The sequence below is a fragment of the Salvia splendens genome, chromosome 1 (genome assembly GCF_004379255.2).
Source record: "Salvia splendens isolate huo1 chromosome 1, SspV2, whole genome shotgun sequence".
In the NCBI taxonomy this organism is placed as follows: domain Eukaryota; kingdom Viridiplantae; phylum Streptophyta; class Magnoliopsida; order Lamiales; family Lamiaceae; genus Salvia; species Salvia splendens.
In genome coordinates, this window is record NC_056032.1 from 3678440 (window position 1) to 3702340 (window position 23901).

A 23901-nucleotide genomic window follows, 5' to 3' on the forward strand; every position below is an offset into this window, starting at 1 on the left:
TTCTCCGAAGGCGACAACTTCTGGGCCCTTTGCCTGTTCCGCTTCTTCTTGGTGGCGGAGCCCGCGGCGTGGGGCGTGGGCGCAGGTGGGAGACGGCTCCATGTCTGACAGCCCGTACGAATCCGTACTGAAATCGGGATGGTACTGGGTGTTGGAGTCAGCGGCGGATGGAGGTGGGGTCGAATGGGGTCGGCCGACCCCACCGCTGTCCCCGGAGAATAGCCAGAAAAATCCTCTTACTGGTTCCCGACCCCACGGTGATCGGCATTCGGCCCTTGATTTCGTGAATCTGTGTCTGGAATTCTGCCATTGACTGTAAATTTGTAATACGCGTATGAGAATGGGATAATTGGGGAAGAAGACTACAGTTGGGCTTGGGCCTTGTGTTCTACTTAATATAATTAGACTTCCGTTAAAAATAGGGGAAGAGGAGCATTTATCAAAAGAGATAAAATAAATTACTACTCTTGAATATCTTGAATATCTTATAAATATAATGCTATGCGACGCATTAAAAAAGGAGTACATACAGTATGAGATTATATTTTATGTGAGCATTATTTGTAATAATTTCTTACAAATTTCAGATTAAAGTAAAATTTTTGAAATTTTGTTCCACTGTTTTATTTTGTGAAATTGGAATTTTAAAAACCGAACATAACAATATATCAAATTATACTTGGTAATATTTTTTCCCTGATTTTAATTAATATGATCATTATTTTTATTTTTTTATTATTTGATTTAAATTACCTTTCCATTTAGATTGATGGATAAACTTTCTTGAAAAGACGTCAAATTATTGTTAGTTGTTCTAGGTAATGTTGAACAAGAATTGCGACTAGAAGATCGTGAGATAGTTGATAATAATTCAAACAAGATTGAAATGATGAAAAAGAAATTAATTGTTATCTCAAATTACGAAAGTTTATTGATGTAAATATTCTGAATTGTTCATAAGAGCCAAATATCGTGTTTAACCTAAGATAAATATATTTCATTTATAATATATTTTTATTAAAAAAATATATTTCATTTATAATGTATTTTTATTTAAAAAATTATATTTAAATATTATATTTATTATCTCGTTCGACCCCACGATTTTTTATTCCTGGGTCCGCCATTGGTTGGAGTCAAATGGGCCGATATTCATCAGGGTCTGTACCCGGCCACCGTGCACCACCACTGAACATCGGACTATTCGGACTTGGGTAATCACCTGGATTCATTTTTAGTGTATGGAAGAGTGAGAATGGAAGAGTGGAGTGAATGGAAGAGTGAAGTTGGGTTGTATATATATAATAAATTTTGAAGAATTAAAAAAATAAAAGGAAAACGCGTTGCATCGTCCGCGTTATCGTCCACGTGACCCGCAGTGGGGTGGACGATACCGCGGATGATGCGTGGTCGAAGCCCTATCGTCCGCGGACGATGGATGTGTCATTGTCCGCATGGCTACAGTGGCATCGGGCGGACTATCGTCCGCCCCGCCGCGGATGCCCTAGCAAAAATTACAGTGGCATCGGGCGCCATAGCAAAAATTTCCTCGTCTATATGTGCTGCACTGCAGTGCTTTATAATGACTATATGTCACAAGCATTTACTTGTATGATCTATGATGTATCTAAAGAAATTGAAGTGGTTGACCAAAAATTAAGGGCACCCTAGAAATCCATTTTATAATCAAGATTGTCCCACTTGCTATGCACATATGTCCACATGTTAATCTCAAGACGTGGAAGAATGTGTTTCATGATTTAAATTAATAATTTAAAACAAAAGGCCAACTCCATAACGTTTATACCTCCTTTTATTAGGCAATAAGTCCAAACAAATCTTGCAAGATTATATTCATACGACGTATTATATAAATCTAACAGTAAATATTTTTGCATTCCAGAACACTATATTTAATGTAATACTTATTATTTTATAAAAAACTTACACTATATATTACTAATATACTATTATATGTATATTGCCGTATAGGTAATGTTACTCAACGCATTTACTGGTCAACAGCTAAAGCATGCTTTTTAAAATTGTAATAAAGACATGAAAGATTATTTTAGAACAAAAACATGAATGATAAAATAACTAAAGTGACTTTTCCGCTAAGCCGACGAGAAAGATCATTTTGTACATGGAGGATTCGTGTTACACATTTTAATTCAAATCCATCACGCTGAATCTACTTAATTAGTATACTTAACTTTATTTGTCTTAGTTCAAATTCATCCTAATATATGAATAAATATGCTTATGATACCAATATCTTTGATACACCGTAATGCAAATAAGAAATGTGTTACTACTAACTAAATTAAAAAATGAAAAATAATGGAATATCTTTGATTACCACACCATAATGTCCACTTCCCTCTTCCATCATCAACTTTACACCTCCTCAAAAGTCAAAACCCAACATTATGATTGCAATAAATTTCTTCCGCAACCTATAAAAAAATATTTTCTCATGTCCCTCTATTAACAAACGCCTCATCACTCTCACACAATCACCCACTGTTATTATTATTATTATTATTATTATTATTTATTATTATTATTATTATTATTATTATTATTATTATTATTATTATTATTATTATTATTATTATTATATTATTATTATTATTATTATTATTATTATTATTATTATTATTATTATTATTATTATTATTATTATTATTATTATTATTTTATTCTTATTATTATTATTCTTATTATTTATTATTCTTCTTATTCTTATTCTTATTATTATTCTTCTTATTATTCTTATTATTATTATTATTCTATTATTCTTATTCTTATTATTATTATTCTTTCTTATTCTTCTTTATTATTTTATTATTATTATTTTTCTTATTCTTATTATTTTCTTATTATTCTTATTTTTATTATTCTTTTATTATTTTATTATTATTCTTATTATTATTATTCTTCTTATTCTTCTTCTTCTTATTCTTCTTATTCTTCTTCTTCTTATTATCTCTTCTTCTTCTTCTTCTTATTATTTCTTCTTATTATTCTTCTTATTCTTATTATTTCTTCTTCTTCTTCTTCTTCTTCTTCTTCTTCTTATTCTTATTCTTCTTCTTTTATTTTTATTATTCTTATTATTTTCTTCTTATTTTATATTATTATTATTATTCTTATTATTCTTATTCTTCTTCTTCTTATTATTATTATTATTATTATTATTATTATTATTATTATTTCTTCTTATTCTTATTTTATTATTATTATTCTTCTTCTTCTTCTTCTTTCTTCTTCTTCTTCTTCTTCTTCTTCTTCTTCTTCTTCTTCTTCTTCTTCTTATTCTTCTTCTTCTTCTTCTTCTTATTATTCTTCTTCTTATTATCTTCTTATTATTATTCTTATTATTATTATTATTATTATTATTATTTATTATTATTATTATTATTATTATTATTATTATTATTATTATTCTTATTATTATTATTATTATTATTATTATTATTATTATTATTATTCTTCTTATTCTTCTTCTTCTATGTTCTTTCTCGCTTCTTCTTCTCCAAATCTCCCAAGAAAAGAAAAAAGAAAACGCTCTCTTCCTCGAATTTTTTGCAGCTGTATGCCCAAACTAAATGTATTCAGATGTAGCAGAAATTCCTCAACCAATAGAGGGGCTTCATGAAAATGGGCCCCCACCATTTCTGAGCAAAACCTACGACTTGGTAGAAGATAATGACACAAATGAGATAGTTTCATGGAGTCGAGGTAACAACAGTTTCATTGTCTGGGATCCTCAGACCTTTGCCGTCAATCTTCTTCCCAGATGCTTCAAACACAACAATTTCTCTAGCTTTGTCAGGCAGCTCAATACCTATGTAAGTGTGTGTTTGAATTCTTGTTTTGTGTACACGAAATAAATAGGATCATCAAGATTTGTTGAATCTAGCTAGAATGCCCTAGATTTTTCTACATTATTTTATGTGGAAAAATAGTTTTGTTTTGTTTGTATATTGGCAGTCAAGTTGCAGACTTGTTAAAGCTTTATTTATCTCAAGTTGTGGGCTTTTGTCTGTTGCATTTTCTAGAGAATTCATCTGTTCTCATTAATTAATGCCTCAGCCCTTTTTCTGGAGGTTTCTACCAAAATCTTGATTTTATTTTTAGGGCTAATTATTAGTGAAAAGTTGGTGTGTATTTAAAATCTGTTGCAGGGATTCAGAAAAGTGGATCCAGACAAGTGGGAGTTTGCCCATGAAGGGTTTTTGAAGGGGCAAAGGCATCTCTTGAAGAACATCAAGAGGAGGAAAACAACAACAACTACTAGTACTAGTAATAACACTAGCATTGGCAGTTGTTTGGAGGTGGGAAGCTTCGGATTAGATGGTGAGATCGAGCGGTTGAAGAGGGACAAGCATGTGTTGAGCATGGAGGTGGTGAAGCTGAGGCAGCTGCAGCAGCAGACAAGCTCGAATCTTAGGGAGATGGAGCTGAGGCTCAAGGGGCACGAGGCGAAGCAGCAGCAGACGATGACCTTCTTGGTGAGGGCGATCAAGAGCCCCGCCTTCCTGCAGCAGATGAAGGAGGCAATGGGTAAGAGGAAGATGAAGAAGGTTAAGAGAATCGATGGTGCAGCATTCGGAGTCGAAGAGCTAGGCCTAGATGATCAGGTTGATAATATTGGTGGTGAGTTTGTTGCTGATGAGAACTTGTATGTGAAGTTGGAGCCTCAAGAATTTGGTGGATTTGAAGATTTGGAGTTTGAGGCTTTGCCAATGGAGCAAGGACAGATTCAATATAGAGATGATCATGATGATCATCATAATCTTGATGTGGAGAAGCCACTTGATGAAGGGTTTTGGGGAGATTTGATCAATGGAGCATTTGAAGATGAGATTGATAACTTTGTTTTGGATGATCCTTAGATGAGTAAGTGGTTATGATTGATGAGTTTAATTATTTGCAGATTGATGGATCAAGATTGATTAAAGGAGTCTTGGAAATTTGTGCGACTGAATTCAAGTGTAAAATGAACTATCTTTAAGCTAAAGAGCCATGACTTTGATTGTTATTTCATGTTCAAGAACATCTTTATTTTTTCTGCATATGGATGCCAATGATGTTCAAATCTAAGATCATCGTGAATTTGTGATTCCACCATATAGTAGTAATTAATTATACTTATTAAATTTGATAGTGAGACACAATTCAATATACTCAAGGGGCATTGGTTTTGAATCGGATCAATCTAGGTTGTAATGACGAATCAAAGATTTTTTATCTAGGGGTGCGAGTTGTACACCAAATAATCACGCACAAGAAATATTAAAAATAATACATCTTGAACACTAGAATGTCTTCTTTCTCGTGAACAACAAACTTATAGAAAATAGCACTCGTAGGAGTACAATTTTTGGTACATAAAAAGAATTTGAAAGATTAAAATGAGAAATAGAGTATGGTATCATATTCTAATTAAAATGAAAGGGACTATAATTTGATATCGTCTCAATTGTTTGTGCACCCATTTCATAAAAGTGAAATCTTGTCTTAAGTTCACTGTCAACTTACCAAATGAAATAAAAAAAAGTGATTTCAACCCTCATATATTTTATAATATATATATGAACTATGATTATAACTAGATTGTCTTTCACAAGACTATTTTCAGATAAAATGGAAAGTGCTAGATTTGAAATTGAATAAAGATCACAAGAGATGATGCTATATGTCTGTCAGCTCTGCAATACTTTGCACATGCTATGTCACTCAGATAAGTCTTAACTTTTCCCACTTTGCCAAATCTTTCATATTGCAATTACATTGGAAATTAACTAAACCACCTGGGATTAATAATGATGTTTAACATTAGGAAGCATTTTGTGTCCTCAACTATAGTGGTCAAATAAGTTGGGCCAACCCAAGCCCACAGAGGTCCATCCCAGGGTCCCGTCTGAAATGGGTTGGGCCGAACTTTTTTATACGTATCTCTAAGTCCATCCCAGCTTAGGCCCAGTTAATGTTATTTTATATGCACAAGGTCTATATTATATACTACGGAGTACTACTTACTAGAATACGTATCACGTATAATAAATACTAGTATTTTTTTAGGAAAAAATCATAATTTTTAAACCCTTTCACCGAAGTTCCGACAAGATTATCTCATCAATCCGTCGTTAGATTTTGCAAAACGGGACATAAATAATTTTTTTTCTAGTTACTTTACAAGTTATTTCAAGAAAATAATTTTTACATTGATTTCACGTGTGTTTATTTTGCAAGTTACAATTTTTTGTGAGCCCTCGAAACGACCTTAGGCTCGAGCTTTTTTCATGTAATAATAAATTTGCAAACCAAACAACCTATCAAAAAATTATATATACTCAAAAAGTAGTTATAAAACCAGGCCTGGCAGAATCTCATTTATGTAATTAGTATTACTATATTCTTAAATTTTTAATAAATTTATTTTATGTATGTATATAAATTATCAATATTCTTTTTATTTATCATTAAATGAATGTAGTTAATCAATCTAAATCAAAACTTACAATAAATTTAATTTCTATAATTATAGAGATTAATTGTTAACTAATTCTCTTTTTTTAAAATAGTATTTCTATAACCTAGAATTAATTGTGTTATAATTACTTTGATTGCATATAGAGATAGATTAGTAGTTATTGATTTATATAAATAGTTCTATATATAGTGATGGATTAGTTATGTATGTGTATGAATTTTATATATATGCATTAATCCTAAGCTTACGTGTTTGTACATGGGTATGGAGATTGGAAATTATTTCATACATATCCATTTCTAATATAATAGTACTAGATAATTATAGATTTTAATAATAATATGATGCACAAATATTCTATTAATCCAATTACTCAATCAAAATTAAAACTTATAATAAATTTGATTTCCATAATTTCATTTGATTTGCATGATTATAGATATCAATCATTAATTGATTTGCATAAGTAGAGATATTAGTTGTTCATTGATTTATCTCTACTAAAAATTGTTCCATAATTATAGGATATATAATTCCTAATTTTGTGGAATTATGCGTGTATATGTTATACTATGTGTGTAATTATATGATACGCAAATTTGTAAATCTTTGGATATGAACTTATGTAAATGTCATTTGTTTTCTTTGTACATATAGTGCCATCTCCTTTGGATATAAAAATTTTGAACTTGGTCCGGCCCGGGCCGGCCCACTTAGCAACTGTGCTCGGACTAGGCCTACTATGTAAACTAAAACCCTGGCCCGGCACAGACATGGGTCTGGGCTGGGCTGGGCCTAAATCTCGTCGGGTCTCACGGGACCCGGGCCGTGACGGCCCGGCCCAGTCCACTTGACACCTCTATTTGTGTTGATATAATGAATCATTGTGACATTGTATCTACCGACTACCATAACTTAAATCATTATAGTGTTGATTTATGCTAACTTTTTCTTACGCAATTTATTAATGGCATGTCCCTATAATTCCTTTTAGATGTGTGGAAAGTATGGATTGTGAGTGGAAAAAGTAATTTTATCTATAGCGCTTGTTATTGAAAGTTATTTTTTAGTTTAGTCTAGATAAATAAAAATGATACTCTCCTACATGCCAATTTTTTTTATTTAAAGGAAAGTTCTGAAATATTCTAAGGCTCTTGATGATTCATTTCATTTGAGGTAAATTTTCTTAAATTACACTATACAACTGAAAAGGTAATAGAAACTAAAATACCCAATTCTATATCTTATAGATCATGAAAAGTAATAAAGAAAAGATCGGTTCAAACAACAAGACATATATCAAAGATCGGTTCAAACAAGACATATATCAAAGATCGGTTCAAACAACAAGACATGTATCAATGGGGTAGGAGGTATTTATATAAATAAATTTTTCGGAATTAAAAAAAAACACATTGCACCGTCCGCGTCGCCCACAGTGGGCGGACGATGGCGCTGACGATGCCCTATCGTCCGCGTATTGTCCGCCGACGATCTATAGGGCGCGAACGATGCATCGGGCGGCCTATCGTCCGCCCCATTGCGGATGCTCTAAGAGCAATTAGCAATGGGGCGCCCTAAGAGCGCCCTAAAGCCCGCCCTACGCACCGTCACGTCAGCATTTTATCCTCCTACCCTTCCACCTGCAGTGAGGCGCCTAATAAACCACCCTAAAGGCCGCCCTTTAGGTTTCACTATTGTTTTGTTAATTAATTTAAATGTTTTCAAATATGTCAATGCAAAATAATTAAAAAATACCACGATTAATTAAAAATGACAAATCCTACATTGATTAAAAAAAAGTTTTACACGAGTTAGAAATGAAAAAAAAAGTTAACTATTCTACAAAAGTCTCAACTTGCGGCGCAGCTCATCTATCATCCCCTAGAGGTATTCGGCTTTGGCTGGGTCCTGACATTTCATGAGGGCGTTGTGCGTGTCCAACAACGTCATCCGGTTGGCGGCCGCTGCCAACTCCGTGTAGGCAAGTGCCGCCGGGATCGGGGTCGGGGTCGGGATCGGCGAGGGGGCGGGCCGCGGCTTGCGAGGAGGATGTCGCCTTCGCCTTCCCTTTGTTCTTTGCAGCCTTGACACCAATGGGACGTCGGGAAGACACCGGTGTGCCGGAACTCTCCTCTTCCCCATACATCGTCTGGTTGAGGTCCACCGGATATGCGCCGCTTTCGTTGCTTGTGTAAGCACCGGCTTCGGTAGTCCTCGTCCTCTTTGGCACAGCCGATGGCAGAATCCTGCCCTGGAACTTCTGTTTGTCCTTCAAGAGCGCCCAGATGTTGAAATGCTTGAAGTCGCCGTACATTGACTGGTACGACAACAGCGCTCTATCGCGCACATTGCTCAAGCTCTCGCCGCTTCCCTGCTCCCTCGAGAACTTCTTGTACTCCGCCGAGAACAGGTTGACTAGCTTCTTCACCTGATCCCATTGCTTGCGGAGCTGCTCCCTATGGCGCTTGTACGCGCTCGGCGGCTTCGCCTCATTGTAGCGCTCGGCGATGCGCTCCCATTACGCAACCTGCTTTTGGTTGTTCGCGAATAACGGGTCCTCCGAAATATCCACTCAACACCTCGCCAAGACGAGGGTTTCATCCGGTTGGTAGTTTGTCCTCCCGGGGGCGTACTCTTCATTCGTTTCCGGAGATGGCACCTTGTACGCCCGGTGCCGGTTCCGCTTCTTTCTTGCGGGGGCGGCGGCGGCGGAGGGGGCGGCTGGGCGAGTTGGAGACGACTCCATGTTAGACAGACCGTACGAATCCGTATTGAATTCGGGATCGTACTGCGTGTTGGAGTCGAACGGTCGATATTCGTCAGGGTTTGTACCCGGCCAACGTGCACCACCCCAAACATCAGACTATTCGAACTTGGGTATTCACTGGAATCCATTTTATAGTGTAATTTAAGTGTGGAAAAGTGAATGGAAATGTTACAAATGAATGTGGGGTAGGGGGTATTTATATAAATAAATTTTTCGGAATTAAAAAAAAAAAACAAAAATGCGTTGCATCGTCCGCAGACGATCTATAGGGCGCGGACGATGCATCGGGCATCGTCCGCGCACCCACAGTGGGCGGACGATGGCGCGCCCGAGGCATCGGGCGGACGATAGCGGACGCTCTAATAGGTAATAACTCAAATGCTAAGTTAAGTCTTCTTAAGTTAAGAATGATTCAGTCAAAAGAACTAGTCTACATAGTATCTCAGTCTTTGAATACACAGCTTTAAAGAAACGACGAAGGATATACAGCTAGGATCAAGATTATGAAAATAAACTAAATATTAGACAATAAAAAAGGATTTCATAGTTTGATATTTCAGCCTATAGTTTTGTAGAGATCGCGTACAAGGCTGTAGACGGCAAAAGTGATCAGGTCGGCAACAAACAAGGAAATTCAAACGAAAAGCACTTCAGACGCTCAAAATGCTCAAACTTTCAAGCTATCTGACAACATCATAACCAAAAGGAAATCAAGATTCTACTAGTTGAGTTCACCCATATATTGCCCTAGATCTAAGCCCTGTGTAAAGTTCCCAAGCTCATATCAAGCAAAGCAGAGCTTAGCGTTGTCATAATTGTGACAGCTTCATCATCTAGTTGCAATAATCTTCGATCTTTCCTTCACCCACATTGTAGTAGTTTAAGTGTTAGAAATAGCAAGCAAGTAACTAAGCGATAAAAAAGTTTGTGATCTAAACGCAAAGGAAGATTTGATTACGTTCTTATCGGCCAACGATTACAATCCATAAAACAAGAAGAATACAGTTAATAAAGGTTCCTTGCACCCAAAATCAAATCATTAAGTTAAGTGAATTATCTATGATTACTAGTTGAAAAGTCCAAAAATTAATTTTCTCCCAAATTTCTAATACAAATCAAATCTCGAACGCCAACTTATTTGGTACAATACATAACACTATTTAAATTTTAATCTCAAAATCCGTTCAAAACGTGTGTTTCAGTCCAAAATAAGTAAAATCCTCTCGATAATTAATTTTCTTTTCTAATATAATAAATTCTTAAGTGGTGTACTTGGCTACTGGTATATCTGGAAGAAACGATGTGGATTTGTTTTCAAAGAGGAAAAAGTATGCCCAGAAGTGATTATGAGACAGATTATCAATATGGCTCAGTATATATTGATAAGTTGGAGACCTCCATTGAGTGATGACACTCTTAAAATGAATACAGATTGGTTCTACGAAATTTTGATATTTCTGTCAATTGTCGCTCCATAGTACACAAGGTACGGGACCTACTCCAAAATTCCGAGTCTGTTATGGTCCCCGTCATGTGCACATAGAAGGTAACTTTGTAGCTGATTTTTTATCGCACTATGCATATAGCTTTTCTAAAAGAGTTCATGTTTTAGAAAATCCACGGGTGGATATTAGCAGTTGGTTCCTTCATGATAGATCAGGTGTTTCTTATATTCGTTAGTTTCTCTTTTCGGGCGCTGCCCACAGTTATGTACCCAAAAAAGAATTTATTCTTTAGATTGCTAAATATAGTAGTCATATAATTAGATGTTTTAACGATATACTAATATTTTAACACCAACAAAATACAATATGTTTTAACAAAAATATAATTATTATAGTTACTATAACGTAAAGTGGTCAACGTTCTCACAATTGACGTTATAAATAAAGTAAGATAATGGAAAATAAAATAATTTATTGTTACTAACTTACTGCCATATTTTAATTGTTTTGGTCTTTGGCTGGTTCTAACTATAAATACCGTAAATCCGAAAGTCACCCATAGAAATTTCCAGCTATAAACCTTCATAAGCAAGGCACTATTTCTGTTTCCAGATCTACTTACATTGTTAATCCTCAACCCTCACACACACAATTGAAGAATTGCTGTGATTTCCACTGCTAGGAGATCTCCGTAACGATCGATGGGGGGACTACCATCCACGCCGCGAGGCGGCGAAGCGCGGCCGCAGGAGACGGCTGAGTATTTAATTGGGGAATTCGTTGGTGAGAAGTCGTTTCCCCTCACTTCCGATTACTGGCAGAAGCTTCTCGAGCTTCCTCTCGATCTTCGCTGGCCTGCTCATCGCGTTCGCCGAGCTTGTCAGCTCTTCGGTCTGTAAATTCTCAATCTGTCTACGCTTTCCTCGTGCCTGCAATTTGCTATTCGTGTACTATTTCGCGTCCTTGTTGGTTGCATTGCCAATATCTGTTCAGAGATTGTGTGAACTGGGTCTCACGAGTGTGATTTATCCTCTGTTATGTTTCTTCGCTTTCTAGTTATGGTTTGATGATAGCGCCACAGAATGTTTTAGAGAAATGCAGCAACTAGTGAGTCTTATCCGGAGATGTGTCGCAAACCTAAATTGTAGCCAGACTTACGCAGTTTGAGAGAGTGATGAGTTTAATAATAAGGCTTTGTGGATGTCTTAGGAACACCGTTTTAGAAATGAGTGCATCTATTTCTGCAAGCTGATCTTTGTTCAGAATACGTATGGTGTCCTCCACAAAGTCACTACTCACTACATTCATGTTATGGAAAGACGGAGTTGTCCTCTTTATATTTCATTACATAGTCATCTGTGATAAAATTGACTCTTGAGATATTTTTGATGTATGAGCATTTATGCATATCTTCTATAGCAATAAAGATTATGCATCTTTTAGTAGTACATCTTTTGTAAATATGTACTTATGGTGTAGTGCCAATCCTCATTCCTTAATGAGAGTTTGTATGTCTCTGGTAGCTTCCCCCACAAAGATGCATCTTTTAAGAAATCTGGTGCAAATCATTCTAGTGCAAAGTTGAAATATTACAAGATCATGATTTCTGGTACTTCTGAGAGGCTTTGGAGTTGTTATTTAGGTTTTGGAAGCCAGAATACTGTAGAAAGTGTGCTGTTAACTGAAACACGAGAGTTCTCATCTTATACTTTTCAATTTTGCATAGTAAAACTAGTAGCAACCAATCCATTATTTCTCGAGGATGATGGTTTATGTCCATTGAACGATTGCAAATTAGGGAAATTTACTCACACAAATGTCTGTGAATATTAAATACTATCTGCCAGATTTTTAAGGTTCATTTCTTATGGCTGATCCAGTTATTCTTCGATATGTGTGCAGCCATGAATAATTGTAAGACAAGGCACCTCGTGAAGATTTTGATTAACCTGGCATGGTGTTTGCAAGAGTGTGTTTCAGCCTCTGATATGGAGTCCACTGCTTTCTCAAAAGCTCCAAATGCATTATTCATATCTTCTGTTTTCCTGAAGTATCTCATTGAGAATACTAGGAGTGACAACTTTGAAGAACTGTACCTGTCGCTGGATGAAACTGATCCTGTGCCGAATAATTTCTCAAAAGGTTCAACTTGCTATGTCTGTACCAGATTTTATTTCTTTTCTTCCTTGATGTTGTTAATTAGTAGTAGTACTTTTTTATTTGTGTAATCAAATTATTGCTTTCAAATTTTTGGAATAATGTTACATTATTGCTGTGTTAGATGCAGGAAAGTAGATAGAGTAGCTTTGAATGATTAGTAAAAATGTATCCTATGTCTCCATTACTATCTCTGGCATAGAGCATGAATATGGGAGGACGTTTACTTCTGAATATATTCATAGATAGGTTAAAAATAGTGCTACTAGTAAACAATGGAGACTATAGTATTTTTATCTATCTAGGCTAATCCGCAAAAGTATTTTTTTGGGGAGTTTACAAGCAGCCCGAGCTTATTTTCACAGCTTATAGAATGTTTAGGAGCTTCTTTTGCCAAACACATTTCACGAGCTTATAAGTTGTTTCAAGGTGCCTATAAGCTTAGCCACGCTGGTACTTAGGCTTATCCATAATATGGCTTACCAAACTAACAACAGAGTAGATGATAGGCCTTGTTACTATTAAGTGTCAAGTAGTAAGTTTCCCATCAAGTCGTCTGCACTTAGCTTTTTCCTCCAAGAGTCTCCAGTGATTATTGTAAGTACATGTGTAGACCATGCTGATTTACTCATGATTGTTATCCCTCTTAGTTGTAGTAATTCTCAATTAAACTGATTTACTTAATTTTTTGTGTCATTTCTTTCAATTATGAAACAGGTCAACATGTTGGAAGCTTAATCATGTTCAGTGCTCTCAATTTTATTGGCAAAGTTGATGTCAGGTATGGAGTGAGTTGTGTGTTACCCGGTTGATGTTCTGCTTTAAAGAGTCATGTCCATAACCTCTTTTCTCTACAGACCTGGAACAGACCATCTGCATCAGGAGGTCCTTAACTTCATAGTGATAGCATCGTCAACTCAACTTCTCTCTGGGCCAACACCAGGACCAAATGATATACACCCATTCACTGATGCAGCAATGACACAGGTGAGTAAGTTACTTTTTCTAGTATCTATGAGGTTCTCAACTTCTTCTTCTGATTAAAAGGGTGCCTCTTTTGCAGGAAAGCTCTTTGGTCAATATGGTCGTGCACAGGTTGTTGCTAAATTACATTACACGCCCACAGTTTTCTGTTAATACTTCATCTTCTATACTATTTTCGGAAGGAAATCAGCCAGGAGTTCTAAGGAGAGTTAGCTCTGCAGCAGGTATCACTTTTATTACACACTTTAGTCTAATTTAAAAGTCATCTGTGTGGTGTAGATATAGTGTATTCTCTTATTTGTTTGAACTTTACACTCTTTAACTTTTTTTGGAAATGACAGTTTTTAAATGGATTTCATCTTTCTTTTTTCCCTGTGAAATATAGGTTCGCAATTCTTAAAAACATGGGTTTTTTTTTCTAACTTCAAACATAATTCAAACCTGCAGCAAGCTTGGTGCTGTTTCCCATCAATTATTTAGTCAGCTCAACTGGTGAAGCCTCAAGACGTTCATTAGCAGAAGACAGTCTTCATGTCCTACTCATTCTCAGTTATTACCGTAAATGTGTATCAGTGGACTATGCAAAGGATAACAGTCTTAATAACAATTCAGAATCTCTTCAAAAGGAAGAAACATACTTTTCTGAAAACCCTTTCTGCAAAGCATTACAGAATGTCATGGATGTTGAATGTATGAGATCTTCTGCATTCCAGATCTATTGTTTGTTTGTTTGCTTGTTTGCATATCCTCTAATAGTAATAGTGCTCAAGTCTGACAAGTATGCCTGCAGTTGATCGTGTTGATGTTGAAGGGAATGCACACAGTGAACCAGTCACGAGACTACCTTTTGCTTCACTTTTTGATACTCTTGGAATGTAAGTCTTCTCTTTACCTTCTGCGTGATACTGGAAACGGGTTGTGTTGTTGTACAGTGCTTATCCTTTTTGGATCCTCGAACTGCTATAGTTAAAACAATAACTGCTCTGCTAGAAATCGAATCAATTTGAAAGACTTATAGTATGTGGTTTCAATGGCATTATTGTTAATCTGTTTATTTAGCTGTAACTAGTAAGAGATTCACAATATCAACACGTAAGGATAAAAGGGCTTTGCTGCCCTTTTATGATTTTAGGTTTCTATTTTGTGAACTTTTGATTTCTTTTTTTTACATAATATCCGTTTTGTAGGTTGTCATAACTTAATCTCTCTCTCTCTCTCACACACACACACACAGACACTCACAGTTGGACACACACACAAATACATATATGCACACTCTCACATGTAATGTGTTCTTTTCTCCCAGGAGCTTGGCTAATGAAGCTTCTGTCTTGTTGCTTTATTCTTTGGTGCACGGAAATTCGAAGTTTTTGGAGTATGTATTGGTGCGAACAGATGCTGATACACTGGTAGATATCAGAATCTTTCACTTGATAACCCCAGCTTTCTTTGTAATGTCTCTAATCCTAGATAATCAAAGCCCAAAGATCTAGGAATTATCAGCAATGAATATTGGCTCATGAAGCCTTTGTCAGGTCATCCACTTAATAAAGAAATTTGTAGTGCACTCACTAGAGGAGATGCATTGATAAAATTAGATGTGAAATGAGGTTTTGTTTCATTTTATTTTTTATGCTCGTTAGAATTATGAAAGAAGATGTCCCTGGTGTTTTTGCATTAGAAAGGTTGAAAGCACCTGACTAATTTCACCAATTCCTCTTTAGTAAAATATGAGTGTAACTACTTGTTTGTGATAGACTATTGATATTTTTCTGGTCATTGATCTTCTTACTTCTTTATTTTAATTTTTTTGTCTCTAGTATTTCCCCCCAGTTCTATTTCTTATTCCTTTTGATATTTGATGATGACATGTTGTGATTGGCAGTTAATGCCTATGTTGGAGACACTATACAATGCTTCGAACAGGACATCAAATCATATCTATATGGTCCTTGTTATCTTTCTCATACTAAGTCAAGATTCCACTTTTAATGCCAGCATCCACAGACTGGTAATGATTTTATTGATCTGTATCTTCTGTTAATTACTTTGAGTGGCAGTTGATTATTATTTATTCTTCCAGATGCTTCCTAATGTTCCCTGGTATAAAGAGCGTATCCTGAATCAATCTTCACTTGGATCTCTCATGGTGGTTATTTTAATTAGAACCGTGAAATACAATCTCTCTAAGCTACGGGTAAGATTTGATGTTTTTCTATGGTGCCTTTTCTTTTCCATTATGTTTCTCTGTTCTGTAATTTCCTCCAAGATGCTCACCAGTGCTTGTGAATTCATGAAATGTTACTGAAATGTGCTTTAATGAGATTCCTGGAATCTCGAAGTGCAAAATTGCTGCCTTATGTGCCAATTAAAAAACTGCAGAAAACTACTAACTTGTGCCACGAAAACATCCCATTTTGACATCTTTTCATTAACAGATCAAATGATACATCACGATGATGAATTATAAATTCTGCTTGTGCCACAAATACATCCGCTTTTTTATACTCCCTCCGTCCCCAAAGAGTATGAACATTTGGTTCGGCACGGGTTGTATGCATAATTGGAAAAGTAAGAGAGAGAAAGAAAAAGTTTTCAAAGTATTGTTAGTAGATAATGGGTCTCACCTCATTAGAGAGAAAGGAGTTTCCAAAATTAGAAGGCTCATACTACTTTTCCGGGACGAACTAAAAAGGAAATAGTTCATACGTTTCCGGGACGGAGGGAATATTATAGATCATCATTTCTACTTGTATATCTTGTCAGATTACATGAACCATAATATACTTACTACTACGAAGTTTTGCTTGGTTATTTAATATTTTCACTTTCTCTTGGAAACAGGATGTCTATCTCCATACAAATTGTCTTGCAACTTTGGCAAATATGGCACCACATGTTTACAAACTGAGTGCGTATGCATCGCAGCGGTTGGTTAGCCTTTTTGATATGCTTTCACGCAAGTATGTCTCATGTTATTTGTTATTGTCGTATTTGATTGTTTTCGGTCATTAATAATGAAGGTTTTGGATATGATATTTGATTTCATCTAATTCTTTAGGTACAATAAATTAGCCGAGATTACAAATGAAAAGATAAATTCAGGAGATGGTGCTCTAAGAGGAGACAGCCTTGCAGAGGATCCTGTAAGAAAACCCATCCTCGATTATTTTTGCAATTGCAGTCCTCCAAAAGTTTTTTATGATTACGGTGCCTTCATTTTTTATGCAGTCTGTTGAACTGCATATATATACTGATTTCCTGAGGATTGTGCTGGAAATACTAAATGCAATCCTTACTTATGCATTGCCCCGGAATCCCGAGGTACTAAATCTGTAATGTCATTGATTACTCAAGCAAATTATTGCCAAACTGCAACTTTTCTGGGTGTTTTGTCATTACATGTCCTTATTTTAAATGCTACTTTCAGGTTGTTTATGCAATTATGCACAGGCAGGAAGTTTTTCTACCTTTCAAAACTCATCCACCTTTTAATGAACTGTTGGAAAACGTATACAATGTAAGTACAGAAAAGAGCGTTTTCCTTTACATAAGCAAATGTACTTCAACTGATTTACAAACTGTATCATCTACTACGATGGAAGTGTTATGCTCTCGTCCTTTCTGTTATCTACAAACTTACAATCACATTATGATTCTTTTCTTGTTCCAGGTTTTGGATTTCTTTAATAGCCGCATTGATGCACAGAAATTAGATGGAGAGTGGTCGGTTGAAAAAGTGCTTCAACTCATAATAGACTACTCTCGTGCTTGGAGAGGTGATGGAATGAAGGTATTAATGAACACTTCCGTAATCAGTTCAAAGTTCTTGTTGTTACTTCCGTGTGTCTAACATAACCCTCTTTCCTTGAAAGACATTTACACAATTACGTTTCACCTACGAACAAGAGAGTAACCCTGAGGAATTCTTCATTCCATATGTGTGGCAAATGGTTGTATCTCACAGGTATATTTCCTCAACATCATAAAGATGTCCCATCATTGATCTTTATCAATTTCATTTCATTTCATTCCGCCTGCCTCTCTGTGAATTGAGTTTAGTTCTATCTCGTATGCAGTGGATTCGCTTTTACTGCAAGCAGCATAAACTTATTCCCAGTGCCTGTCAAAGTAAGCGTACTATCCTGCTTCTTTTAGCTCCATTCTGCTCAAACTCGGTATTGAACTATAGAGTTGGGAATTAAGGTAATGATATTGATGGATTATGCAAATTGAACTGCAGGATGTAAATTCACCGGAGGCGGAGAAGCCCCATACCGACGAGCTGAAGGTACACGCCCTTCAAGTTGACACACTTGTATAGTCCAGTTTTATAACTAGGCTCGAACAAACTTGTGTACATGAAAATTGTAGGAATCTCAATCCATTGCTGTTTATATAATCACTTTGTATATATATCTCATGTTTTTTGAAAATGGATACTTCTAAATTCTAATGCTACCCCGTTTTGTACAAAGTACTCATCCACATTGTTCACAAATGTTATATTTATTTTTTCAGTAATCATGTGATTTTGATTCGTAATGATTCAAGGAAGTGAAGAACAGGATGAAATTCATCATATTACTGGCAAGCATCTAAAATCATACTATTACATAAAGTATGTACAAAACATGATGACATAACATATTGGTAACACCAACAATGATACATGAGCTTAGAGAGACACAAGGGCGCCACCTTTGATATACTCAGTAAGGGCCAAAGCGAGGAGGCCGAGCATGGCGAACAACCTCCCATTCCAGAGCTCAGCGTCGGAGGTCATGACAGCCTCGGCTTTGGATTCGGGCGTCTGGCCGCTGAACAAAGGGACGAGGGAAGCCACCGAGAGTAGCGCGCTGGTGAAGACAAACCACGGGAATCCGCCGTTGTGCACCTGCGCGAACCAACTCCACCGCAATGGCCGCCACAAACCCGGTCATCGCCAGCCGCCCGTTGATCCGCTCTGGGCCCGGTCCACTAAAGGCCAACACGTCGAAGAAGTCCGTGCTCACCTGCACAAATATGACCAACCAATCAGACACTATAGAACATATAGTATATGGGTTGGTGGATTAATGAATGGTAGTAGAAGGAAGTACTGCATTGGCATGGGAATTATAAATAGTGCATGCGAATGTGAAGAAGACAAAAGGGGTGGATATTTTAGCGTCCACGTAATTCATCTATGGCCCGTTCAATTTTTTGTCACTCACGTGGATGCTTTTGGCCAGGACACTTCTACTGCAAATGGAGGGGGAAGAGAGTAAGAGAGAGGGGTGGAACTTTCTAGACCATGAGAAGGAGTCATGTGACTAATTTACTGCACGAATCGAGTGTTAACTAATGATGGAGTCAAATTGAGTTTACTAGTAGTAGTCAGATCCTTATTGTGGTTTAATTTTAATTACTTAGTGGACCACCCGCTCTTAAATTGGATGCCTGCTGCTATGCTCATTCCTTAATTCATTATTACGACTACTATATAATCTTTCTGGCCGAGTAATGGGCCTCATTTTAATTCAATTAGGCGACTCCAAGGCAAGTAATGGGACTGGCCGAGTGTTGGGCCTCATTTTAATTCAATTGGACCAACCAATTAAAAGAATAATCCACATAATTATATCATTATTTCACACTTCGGTTTTTTCGATTTTTCGGTTCGGTTCGGTTTTAAAAATAAAATTTTTTTGATTTTTCGGTTCGGTTTGGGCGAAGAAAAAAATCGAAAAACCGAAAAACCGAATTATATATATATTCTATTAATTTAATATATTCTACTATATAATATATATATATTATATGTATTATTAATTTTATATTAAATATAAATATTCTATTAGTATATATAAAATAAAATAAAATATACATATATAAATATATATTTATATTATATTTATTTTTTTTCAGGTTTTTCGGTTTTGTTCGGGTTTTTCGGTTTTTTAAGTTCGGTTTTCGGTTTTTCGGTTTCGGTTTTTCGGGTTCGGTTCGGTTTTGATTTTGAACTAAATTCGGTTTTTCAGTTTTGATTCGGTTTTAGCAAAAAACCGAACCGAAACCCGAATGCACACCCCTAGATGCCTACAAATTAACGCAAGAAATAGTCACTGATTCACGGTAATTAAAAGAAAAAAAAGACTAGGAATAGTTGGACAATGATTAATTCCACGCTGATTTCTAATCACAAGTGTGAAACAAAATCAATTTAATGCACCAGAATTGAAAATCAGTTCTCTAATGCTATCCACAATGGCGCCTAGCGCACCGCCTAGCCGAGCGCCGGCGTTAGGCGGTCGCTAGGCGAACCATTGCGCCTCCGAAAACCGCCGAGCGGTTTTTCGGAATTAAAAATCGCCTAGCGCTAGGCGGTCGACGGGCGCTGGGCGATCCGCTCGGCGCCATTGCAGCGTCGGGATCGCCCAACGTTTTTTTTTTTTTTAATTTTCCCGACACTATATATACACGATTTGCACTTCATTTTCATTCGCACCACTTGTATTAACGAGTACTCTCTCTATCTTAATTTCTATACAAGATCAACACCGAGAAATGAGTAACGCGGGTGATGGTAGTGGAGGTAGTGGGGGGACGCTGAGGAGTACGAACGTAGAATGGCCGAAGCGTTTGAGGCATATACCAACCGCGGGATAGACCAATGGATGCAAAGAGCCTTGCAGCCGGCGGTACCTCGACCTCGGCCAGTTGTCCATCGCCGACAAGCGATTGATCGTGATCACGTAGCTGCACATCAGCGCCTATACGAAGACTACTTCGCAGAGGAGCCGCGGTTCAACGCCAACATTTTCAGGCGACGTTTTAGGATGAGCAGAGCCATGTTTATGCGTATTGTTAACGCCTTGGAGCAGCGATATCTGTATTTCCGCTTCAGGCACGATGCTGCTGGCAAACCCGGCCACACACCAATTCAAAAGTGCACTGCGGCAATCCGTATATTGTACTGAACCCTAATGTAAATTTTATTATTAATGTACTTTTTTAAAATTTTAGTGCTTTTCTAAATTTATTGTACTTTTTTAATATATTGTATTTTTTTTAAAATTAAAATAGTATTATTAATGTTTCCCGTATATGTCTCGTAAATTAAATTCCGTATATTGTGTTATTAGTGATGTGGCTGGGTTATTTATGATATGGCTAGGCTATGGCTGGGCTATTTCTGATGTGGAGGAGGATTTTTAGTATTGATGACGTGGCAGGAGGAGTTTGTGGCTGGGCTATGACTGGGCTATTGCTGGGCTATTACCACTGTGGACACCCTAATTATTAATTAAGAACCTAATAATTGGACACTGCGTTGTTCCATCAAACAACATTCCTCCACGTATTCCTTGAAACGACGACGCATCAGTATCTCCCCCAATATTACTATTCCAACTCAGGCGAGTCGAGTCAAAATATCGCATTCAAAAACTTAAAAGCGAGGGTCGAATCGTTTGATCGTAGTTCAATGGAGACGACGGGAGGAATTATCAGGTGCGGCGGGGCATCCTACGCCCTTTTAGGCCTCCTTCTTCTCGCCACACTGACCCGTATCTCTGCGCTATCGGTCACCGTAAACGACGTCGAATGCATATACGAGTACGTCTTGTACGAAGGCGACACCGTTTCCGGCAATTTCGTCGTCGTCGATCACGATATCTTCTGGAGCTCCGATCATCCCGGCATCGACTTCACGGTATTATTTTACGCTTTTTTTAATTTCCCCTAATTTTTCTGTTGATCTGTGAAATTGGATTCAATAGTGGGAGTTTCGATCTAGGTTTGAAAACTTGTGCTGAAAGAAAGGATTTTTATTCATTGTTGTTGTAGTTGTTCATCGTTTGAGTGAATTGGAGGTGGCAGTTGGAGCTTTGATTTTGTTATTTTGGTTATTTTCCATTATGTAAGTAGTGATTAGTCCTAGTATAGTGAAGCCTTAACAAATGATTGAAGATTTTCATTGATTCAGATATTAAAATTGTGTTTGCTAACATTAATTTGTGATTAATCTTTCTATGATTGTGTTTTGGTTATTTTCCATTATGTCGTAGTGATTAATTTTTCTATGATTTTCTATAAATGCGATCTCAATAACCTGGCCTGCATTAATTACAAGTATAGAAAAAGTTTGAGACTTGATAAAATCTAGTAACATTCTTTGAGCGTTTCCTGCTTGTTAGTTGAGCTGCCATCAAGTAGAGTTCTAGATCCAGTTCTATTATTGACTATGATTCTATGAAAGTCGACTTCATTTTGTATACTATAAGTCACTCTCAACTTGATCTCATGTCCCTAATTATGAAGAAGATGATTAATTTGTTTGGTAATGCTTGAGCAATCTTTGTTAGGTCTGTGTCTGGGAAGTAAAAGTTCTTTCCCATTCTTGTTACTTGGAGGCCTCTAGAGTCCTACACTGGCTGTTAACATTGGACACTGTCACTTGACAACCTAGAAAAGTTTATAAAAAAAAGATACCAACTTTCAACTCTTTTCAACCCTTACACGACCATGACTGATGGTATTTAACCAAAAGTATAAGCAAGTAAAGCAACATTCTTAACAAAATCATGAACTTGAAGATTACAAGGCTTACATATGGATCTTAATCGGTTCTATCGAAATTCTGCCACTGTGTAGTGTGTTCCAATTGTTTAAAATCGTATTCGCTCATTGGCATAGAGGAGTAAGTAAACTGAATAAAGACAAAAGTGGTTATACTCTAAGATGGGCTTGAATATGAAAAAATAATTTTGTTAGTTTGAATTGCTTATTCAGTAAGATTGTGGATTTCTGTTTTATTTGGGACTCCATATCCGTAGAGAACTACTACTATGTATTGCATAGCCATGTTTTAAGGTTATTGCATAGCTTCACTCATGAACACATTAAATGAACGTGGATGTTTTTCTTAGAGGAATGTTGGTGGAAGCTTTTAATAAATAAGTACTCGACATCAGGTGCACAATATTGATGATGCTTCTTGATGTAGGCAACATCACCAGCAGGTAATATTGTGCACACTTTGAAAGGAACATCTGGGGACAAGTTTGAGTTTAAGGCCCCTAAAAGTGGAATGTACAAATTTTGTTTCCACAATCCCTATTCTACACCAGAGACAGTCTCTTTCTACATTCATGTTGGCCATATTCCCACTGAACATGACCTTGCGAAGGATGGTTTGTCTGATCTTACTTAACTTTATATATTAGTTTCACACTATTGGTAGTTCCTCTTTACTTTCAATCACCTTATTGTTCCTTCTCCTTTCCCCTAATCTTAACAGAACATTTGGATCCCATCAATGTCAAACTTGCTGAACTAAAGGAAGCTTTGGAATCTGTGACTGCGGAGCAGAAGTATTTGAAAGCTCGTGATACTCGCCATCGCCATAGTATGATTCTTCTATTATTTTTAAACTACTTATTTATTTTTCTCCTGCTTTCTTTTTATCCCTAGTGATTAAAACTCTGCTGAACTTTTCAGATAATTAACAAATGCCTAGTAACTGTGTAATTCACTAAAATTTGGTGGTGATAGTGTTTGGGCCATGCTACTGAAAATATAGAGACAATAGCAGCAATAAAATCTTATCTATCTTAGGATGCTTGCTTTCCTTTTGTGTGTTTGTGTTTTTTTTTTGGCACGTGTCTCAATGTTTTCCTTTAAATTTATGAAATAAACCAAAAAAATCACCCCTTGCCGAAGTCCTTAAAGTCATATCATTACACGCCATATTTTCGATACTCAAATGTGGAACAAACTATAGTAGTAATTGCATAAGCTTCCTTCTTAGAGGTCTTTATGGGATAACTTATTGTGGAACTTATCGTGTTTTTGTGAATCCCAACTGTGTTCTTATGCCTACTTTCTATGCATAATACGGTCTGTGTTCCTCCTGCAGCAAATGAGAGCACGAGAAGACGTGTTATATTTACACGGTTGCGGAATACCTCTTGCTTGCACTAGTAAGCGGACTTCAGGTCGTCTACATACGTCAATTGTTCAGTAAATCTGTTGCATACAACCGTGTTTGATCAAAC

General features: G+C 36.5%; 2 protein-coding genes and 2 pseudogenes across 3 annotated transcripts; 3 read left to right on the forward strand and 1 right to left on the reverse strand.

Annotated features, from left to right (window-relative positions):
* The first annotated feature begins 3532 nt into the window (after positions 1 to 3532).
* Positions 3533 to 5025, forward strand: LOC121800945 (heat stress transcription factor A-2b-like). Its single transcript, XM_042200435.1, has 2 exons — positions 3533 to 3857; positions 4194 to 5025. Exons 1-2 carry the CDS (start codon positions 3615 to 3617, stop codon positions 4902 to 4904), a joined length of 954 nt encoding a protein of 317 aa, XP_042056369.1. The 5' UTR covers positions 3533 to 3614; the 3' UTR covers positions 4905 to 5025.
* A 6247-nt stretch (positions 5026 to 11272) lies between these two features.
* LOC121808872 (dymeclin-like) lies at positions 11273 to 18345 on the forward strand. Of its 2 annotated transcripts, XM_042209440.1 has the most exons (18): positions 11273 to 11611; positions 12623 to 12862; positions 13595 to 13658; positions 13735 to 13864; positions 13941 to 14085; positions 14309 to 14551; positions 14652 to 14736; positions 15168 to 15270; positions 15747 to 15872; positions 15945 to 16058; positions 16706 to 16824; positions 16923 to 17007; positions 17093 to 17185; positions 17292 to 17381; positions 17535 to 17654; positions 17737 to 17828; positions 17941 to 17992; positions 18105 to 18345. In XM_042209440.1, the coding sequence occupies exons 1-18, from the start codon at positions 11422 to 11424 to the stop codon at positions 18183 to 18185; spliced, it is 2172 nt and encodes a 723-aa protein (XP_042065374.1). In that variant the 5' UTR covers positions 11273 to 11421; the 3' UTR covers positions 18186 to 18345. The 2 variants fall into 2 exon arrangements, with proteins under 2 accessions (XP_042065374.1, XP_042065376.1); XM_042209442.1 differs by lacking the exon at positions 14309 to 14551.
* Positions 18346 to 18419: 74 nt separating this feature from the next.
* LOC121808884 lies at positions 18420 to 18924 on the reverse strand (annotated as a pseudogene).
* Positions 18925 to 21229: 2305 nt separating this feature from the next.
* LOC121808888 lies at positions 21230 to 23901 on the forward strand (annotated as a pseudogene).